Below are 7455 nucleotides of genomic sequence, written 5' to 3' on the forward strand. Positions count from 1 at the left end.
CTCTTGTTAGTGTGTGATATATCACAGTTTGTAAAAAGTTACATTTTAGCTCAAACTATAGCTATCTCCTGTGTTAGCTTTCACTTGATACAGCTCTCATGCACTAGTGGGTCAGTCCCAAAATTTTTGGGCGCCTTTGTGGTGATTATCTTCATATATTTTCGGCATTGCCATTTGCTGTGCCGGTACTGGCCATTCTCCTCCAGTTTGCCATTTCCCAGGACATCAGAGAAATCTATCTGTTTCCATTAGTCCCATTCCTACATCATCCTCGTGTGTGTGTGTGTGTGTGTGTGTGTTTGGACACACTCAGCTGGGAAATTGTTTTGTGCCAGGTAGAGGGTGGAGATTAGTCATCAGCAATATTAGCATAACAATTGATAACACAACACGTTGCGAATTGCATTGAATACACAAGTAGGAAAAGGTGTGGGGTATATTAACAGAAACCTTAACCAACATTATAGAATGTCTTGATAAGTCCAGATATCTTTCTCGTCTAGCTGAAACTTCTAACTTCCCACTGCCAGTAAAGAGCAGTGATACACCACGACTGTATTTTCTTGTCTGAGAGCAGCTAATAATATTTGTGTTGATGCCATTGCGTAACGTCTTGTTTCTTATTTCACGATCTGTTGGGATTTGTGTGGCAATGTACATGAAATTTTGAAAAAAAGAGCACATGCACATCAATGTTGATTTGGATGTTGGTTACCATAGCAACGCTCTTGGCACCGAAGCGCACTGGTCAGGCCTTTTTTTTCTGCAACTGGGACTGCAAAAAGAAGTACTTTACCAAACACTAATTGCAGCTTGCGTGGCTGTACAAAGCTCCAAAGACACCACGGTTTAAGTATCAACTCTTGCCTGTTGTTACGCAAATTTAAGATGAATTATGCATCGTGTCTTTTTGCGTTGTAGAACAGTAGTCAGATTCTTTCCTCAACTCAGTTTTTACCAAATCGCTGTTTAGTCTTTTAGTTTATCTTAAAGGGCCCATCATGGACCAGATAATTCCACTGATCTTCCATTTATGATCTCTCATGTTCGCAATTTCCCCTGTGAAGTGAGCAAATAAAGGAAAGACCAGGATCTTCAAATGCGTGATTGCTGTACTATTACATTATTTCTGTTTAATTGCATGGGTCCTGCTCTGTAAGAATTGATTGAATGGTCGGTTCAAGGCAGAGGTGAAGAGCTTGATCACGTACTTCTTGCTCACTGGTGGCTGATTTCAAAATGGAAGGTTGCTGATTCCTCCTTTAAAAGACATGTGAAAGGTGGATATTTCTGCAGCAGAGTCGCTCTGTAGATTGACACTGCATCAAGCGAAGCTGCTTCCCAGCCTGTTTGGCTGCAGAGAGGGGAGCAGCTGCAGGAAGACCTGCAGTTATAGCTCCTGGATCAGAAGGGGAATATACTGTTGAGTGGAGAGAGAAATACTACATTTACTGATGTTGAGGACATGGCTGAAGCTGGCCAAGTGTCCTCTCTCTACAGCCATGTATTATTTAGCAGTGCATAAAATGATCGTGTTGAAACAATAGAGATTTCATGTGCACCACCAAACAAACATTTAGCTTCTGTCTATGAATCAGACATGAGACTCTAAAGCTTGTTAATGAGAGCGGCCTTTCACTGTTTGGTATTCTTTTCAATGATCCTGTTGTATTAAGGATCGATTGGTTTATAACATTGGCTTATTGGCAGCATGCTGATTAATGTTCTCTTATTTTGTCCAGTTTTCTAAATTGTAATGCTTTCTTTCAAATTACCGCCCTTTTGTGGCGCTGCTTCTCCTTTTTATATTCTCAATATTAAAGGGAGCCTCCCAGCTTATACAGAACTTTCCTCGGCACAGCTCTTTGTCTGAGGCATTGCTTTCTCGCTACACTGGGAGGGTGACGGGCTTGCCAGCCCCTGTAAGACTCCCCTCAGCTAAAATGTTGTAAATTAACACATTTAGCAGATCGCCATTCTGCTAATTAGCCACGGGTGTCTGTCGAGAGATGGCTTGAGAGGAGAATCAGAGAGGAAATAGGAGTCTGGGGATTCCCCCCTCCCTGCCTGTGTTGTTACCAAACAAACACAAGGCCTTGGATAAGAGAGCAAGAGAGTGTTAACGTGTACGTGTTGGTGCCTGCATGCTTTTTTCCCCCGGTGTATGTGTTTGCAGTGGCATAAATGGATGGGAGGATAGAGAAATTTGCTCCTTCGTGAATGGATTTCTGCTTTACTCACACAACAGCGAAAAAAAACACACACGCATAAACCAATTCAGAAGCAGGGATTGCTCACCAGACCCCCAGCTGTGGGTCTCTGCATCCAACTGCTGCCAGTCAATAAGTCAGAGGAAGCAGCCTAAATGACACCGATATTATCCTTTATTTGTGTGCACTAAGTCAAATCAAACAGAGTTCAATCTGCCGTGCGGCTGCTGTGATTACGCCCCGTCCAGCCTTTGATAGCACCGGGGCTTTGATAGTGAGACAACGATGGAGTTGCTGTGAGACTGTCAGTGTTTGCAGATGGCATTGGCTGGGATTAAAGGAAACAGTGGCTCTCTAGCCTCCCGAGGCAATAAAGGGGAGAGCCAGGTGAGTGTGCCTGAGATGAGATAGAGCAAGGAAGGAGGGAAGGGGAGGGGAGGAGGCGAAGCAAGCACAGGCGGAGTAAATAAGAGGAGGGGTGCAGGAGAAAGGGAATGAGAAGAGGAGATATATATCGAAATAGATTGAGCCAGAATAAAAAGAGGTGAGGAGAAATAAAGATGGCTGTAGGAAGAGGGAGGTGGAAAACGGGAGGCAAAAAAAAAAACAGAGCGGAGAGGCTGAGAGAAGACAAGGCGGCAGGGAGGCATGAAGAAGAGAGGCAGACGAGGAAGAGAATGGCAGAGAGAGGAGGTCAAGGTGGAGCTGTGCAGACAGGAACTAAGCTCGAGACACAATGTGTTGTAATTCATAGCTCGCCACAGCTCCTGTGTGCGTGCCTGTGTTTGTCCGTCTGGGTCAGTGGATGTGAGTGTGTGTCTGTGCATGTGCACTACAGCACGCCTGAGTGCAGGCAAAGATAGTTTTTTTTTTTTTTTTTAAACGCCTGTGTGTATGAGCACAGGTTTGTGTGTGTGTGTGTGTGTGTATTAGCTGAATGAAAGCACAAGCACAATGAGCAGAGGGGGGTGGATGTGTGCGTGTGCTGCTTTGTGGCACTGCGAGGTGCATTTTCAAACCCATCTCCAGCCACCTCAGATGAGCTGGGGATTATAGAGTGACCCTCAATGCCTCTGTCTTATTGGTCTGGCCAGGGTGCATTAGGCTGCAGTAACCAGCCATCCCACTGTCCTTCTGTACTGCACTATACCTGCTGATGGTCTCTGAGTCCTCATAGGATGAAGAAATTAACAATTAATTTGCAGTTGCACACAAATACACACAATATCACAAATAAGCCTCTCGATAAATATCCCCTTTTTAATTGACCACCCTCTTTTTCAGGTAATTTGAAGGTGTTGTCATTTTAATTATGGCCAAAATGATCTTAGTATGCCTTTGTGTTAATGTTTGTGTCTCTTTTTCCCGCAGGCCTAAAGATGCAGTGGACCCCCGAGCACAGCCAGTGGGCCGAACAGCATTTCGACATCTCCTCCACCACGCGCTCACCTGCACACAAGGCTGAGGCCTACAGGACGGTGCCTGGCCACCTGCAACGTTCCGCCGCCTACCAGTATGCCTGGGCCAATGACGACATCTCTGCCCTCACCGCCTCCAACCTACTCAAGAAGTATGCTGAGAAGTATTCTGGCATTCTTGAGATGCCGGGCTCGTATTCTGAGGGGCCCGGCGTCCCCGGAGTGATGAACGGACGGAAAGGTGAATCGGAGCCCTGGCAGGATGGGGTCTACCCCATGAGCTGCATCCCAGAGGGAGTTTCCATCAGAAAGGGAGGCGTGGCGGCAGCTTCAGAAGTGGTGTCTGGCATGTGTAGCTCCCCGGGCCTGGCCTCCAGCACACTGAGTGAGCCTAGCTACTCTAGCAGCAGCTGTGGGAGCCACACAGCCACAGCCCTCCACTCTTCCTCCATGTCCTCTCAGGAATATGGCCCCACGTACAGTGGCTCATACCTGCACAGTAGTTACAGCTCCCAGTCTGCCCCAGCCCCAGCACTTCCCTCCCCACTGCACAGCTCTGGGCTCCTGCAGCCCCCTCCTCCACCCTCCCATCCCACTTTGGTCCCAACTTACAACGGAGGCTCCCCGAACTTGTCTAGTTATAATTACCCCCCAGCAGGCTACCCAGCTCAGAGCTCAGTCGGGCCAGGATACAGCCCTGGAGGAGCACCCCCCCCTTCATCATACCTCCCCTCAGGCATTGCTGCACCGACACCGCTTCCCCCCTCTTCTGCTTTACCTGGATACCCATACCAGAGCCACAATTTGACCCCAATTGCCCCTACGCCTCTCAACAGTAGCTCCTCCAACACACTGAAAAGGAAGGCGTTCTACATGGCAGGTCAAGGAGAGATGGACTCCTCTTACGGCAACTTTGGCTATGCCCAGGCACGGAGCTCAGCAGAGAGTCCCATGTACAGGGTAGCAGACAGCAGCAGTGCAAATGGAGGCAACAGTACCGGCGGTGGTGGATTTGACAGGAATGCTGAGAAGTCGTCTTTACCTTTTAATCCTCAGAAACAGTCCACTATGCCATCAGAGCAGCAGCAGAGGAAGTACGGCAGTCAGGCGACAGGGGGACCACTGACTCCACCAACCTATGTCTCCTCCACCCTGGTGGGCTCCCGCTCAGCAGACTCTCTTGCCAGTTTCACCTCCCCCTCCCTAAGTGAGCAAGGTGCTGACGATCACCGTCTCCACCTCTCCCACTCAGCACAAGGGCCTACCTCCTCCTCATCTACTTCCTCCTCCCGACTTGCTGAAGAGCAGCTGAAAACCTGTGACCCTAACCTCCTGGAAATGGTGACTTCGGAAATCGTTCAGCAGGGTCCCCCAGTGGATTGGAATGACATTGCGGGTCTAGAACTGGCCAAGGCTACACTGAAGGAGGAGGTTCTGTGGCCCATTCTGCGTCCAGACATGTTCAGCAGTCTGGGACCAGCCCCGCGCTGTGTGTTGCTGTTTGGCCCCAGGGGCAGTGGCAGGACGTTGCTAGGCCGCTGCCTGGCCAGTCAACTGGGCGCACCATTTCTCCAGCTAAGTGGATCCACCCTGGCCACCAAGTGGCTTGCTGATGGAGGAGAAATTATCCGAGCATCATTCCTGGTGGCGCGTTGCAGGCAGCCTGCAGTAATGTTCATTAGTGAGGTTGACATGCTACTGTCAGCCCACCTCAGTGAAGAAAGCCCCATCAACCAGCTGAAAGGGGAGCTGCTTGCCCAGTTGGACTCCCTTCTTATTGGTTCAGGTGAAGATGGAGGCAACCAAGTGTTGGTGGTTTGCTCTACAAGTAGACCCCAGGACATGGATGAAGGCCTGCGCAGGTACTTTGCTCGCAGGGTACTGGTACCCCTGCCAGATAGCGCAGCCAGACACCAGATCATGAACCAGGTCCTGGCCCAATCTCAGCACAAATACTGCTTGAGTGAGGAGGAGCTGTCACTGCTGGTCCAGCGTACCGAGGGTTTTTCTGGACTGGATCTGGCCAGACTCTGTCAGGAAGCCCTCATTGGTCTCTTACACGTCTCTGCGCAGGGCATGGACATGTCGAGTATGATGCCAAGGGGTCAGATCAGGCCCCTAACCTACCAGGACATTGAAAGTGTCTGCTGTAAATTCCAAGCCAGTATATCGCAGAAAGAGATTGACACTTACACTGAGTGGAACAAAATGTTCGGCTGCAGTCAGTGAAAAAATAGAAACCGCCCTTGAGAAAAAGAGGCTTCCACAATTCCTCCCCTCAGGGCAAAAGCATTGTGCTGGAGGGAAAGGCATGCAGAGGGCCAACACGTTCCCACTGTGTACTCACAAGTAGGATTTTGATGCACCTAGAAACCTGGTCTGATGAGAAAACTGGCAGTTTTGCAGTAAATGAGCAAGAGTTTTGATCTGAATGCTTGACACTCCAGAAAGCCAGGCATTGTTTACACATTGCAAGCAAGTCGGCTTCACAAGAAATGCCCCAGTGTCTATGTATATATTGTTATGTTGTTGTTCTTGAGATTTAGTTGGCTATCCAAGTGCCTGAAGTGGTGCTTTCTGATTTTTCTTCATTTGCCTCACAATCTACATTCATGGCATGAGCTGATGATTATTAGGAGCTTTAAAACTTCAGCGGTGAGTCTGAAAAACACAGATTGACAATTGCCATCAGTGGCGGTAAATCAACCTTCATTGTCTCGCTGGGAGCAGTAATCCATCGGGGTGTTGGTACTCTGGGCCCCGTCGTGCATTCATCTCCTCTCATCCTGTGTCTGCAAAACAAGCAAACGTGACAAACAAACAACACTCAGGAAAGCGTTTGTTAATTGTACAGTACCTCAAGATATCTTGACGTAAAGCACTAAGATCAGAGAGGAGAATCTGGCAGTGCTAGGTGTACCTCAAATGGCTAGGATTGATAGCAAAGAGACAATGAATGTACAAGATGTGTTCCCAATTGATGGAACATGATCTATAGTGAGAGTAAAATCATTTTTCTTTTCTTTTTCAGGACAGCAGGTGCTTTAGTTGCCTGTCTCCTCTTGACCAGTCCTGAAACTTATTTCCATTGCTCCTTAAAAAAAATTTAATACCATGTTGTTGCCCAACTTGGTTTTTTGTGGGGGTTTTTTTAGAGACAGGCAGGTGTTGGGGTGGTGGGTGTTGTACATTTATAAAAACAACCATAATCGACATTGTTTATATGACATTATCTAGGTTATATGGTCAGGCTGCATGAAAGCTCCATCGGTTTATCAGCTGCCGATTCTCTAAATGTTCCGCAAACTATCCACTTACTTATCATGTTTGTGAGGTGTTCTTTCATATGAATTCATTTAATTTAAGCAATCATTCTGCATATTTGACAAAAAAAAAAAAAAAAAAACCATTTACAAAACAAGCTCAAGCTAACACCATTAGCCTCCTTAGGCTAGGATAAAAACATTTATCTGCTTAGTCCATACAAAAAGAAAAAAACTTAAAGTAACACAAGAGATTTTGACAAATGTTTGCTCTTTGCATCCCTCTACAGTTGTGCAATATAACACCATTGTCATGAAAACAAATCATGGTGTGAGTCCTGCAAAATGTGCAGCTAAACGCAAGAATTTGTTGACTGTGAGACCATCAAAAACCTACACAGTTTTAAGGCTCACGAATGTCTCTTGTGTTGCTTTAATGTTTACAGAGAATTAGCTAACGGGCTCATTTTATCCTTACATTGAACAGTGTACAAGCACAGTATGCATCGAACTCTCTACAAGAAAGAAATAATCACATATCTCAAAATGTCACTTTTTTTTTTC

At 47.0% G+C, this 7455-nt stretch overlaps 1 protein-coding gene across 1 annotated transcript in view; it reads left to right on the plus strand.

The window, feature by feature from the left end:
• LOC140307856 (fidgetin-like) overlaps positions 1 to 7091 on the plus strand; it is a 32893-nt gene extending 25802 nt beyond the window's left edge. Inside the window, exon 3 of the mRNA XM_072386818.1 lies at positions 3582 to 7091. Within this exon, the coding sequence (XP_072242919.1) occupies positions 3582 to 5857 (2276 nt within the window). The 3' untranslated portion in view covers positions 5858 to 7091. The remainder of the gene's footprint in view (positions 1 to 3581) is intronic.
• The last annotated feature ends 364 nt before the right edge of the window (positions 7092 to 7455 follow it).

The sequence above is a fragment of the Leuresthes tenuis genome, unplaced genomic scaffold (assembly GCF_036924035.1).
Source record: "Leuresthes tenuis unplaced genomic scaffold, fLeuTen1.0.hap1 SCAF_1, whole genome shotgun sequence".
In the NCBI taxonomy this organism is placed as follows: Eukaryota; Metazoa; Chordata; class Actinopteri; order Atheriniformes; family Atherinopsidae; genus Leuresthes; species Leuresthes tenuis.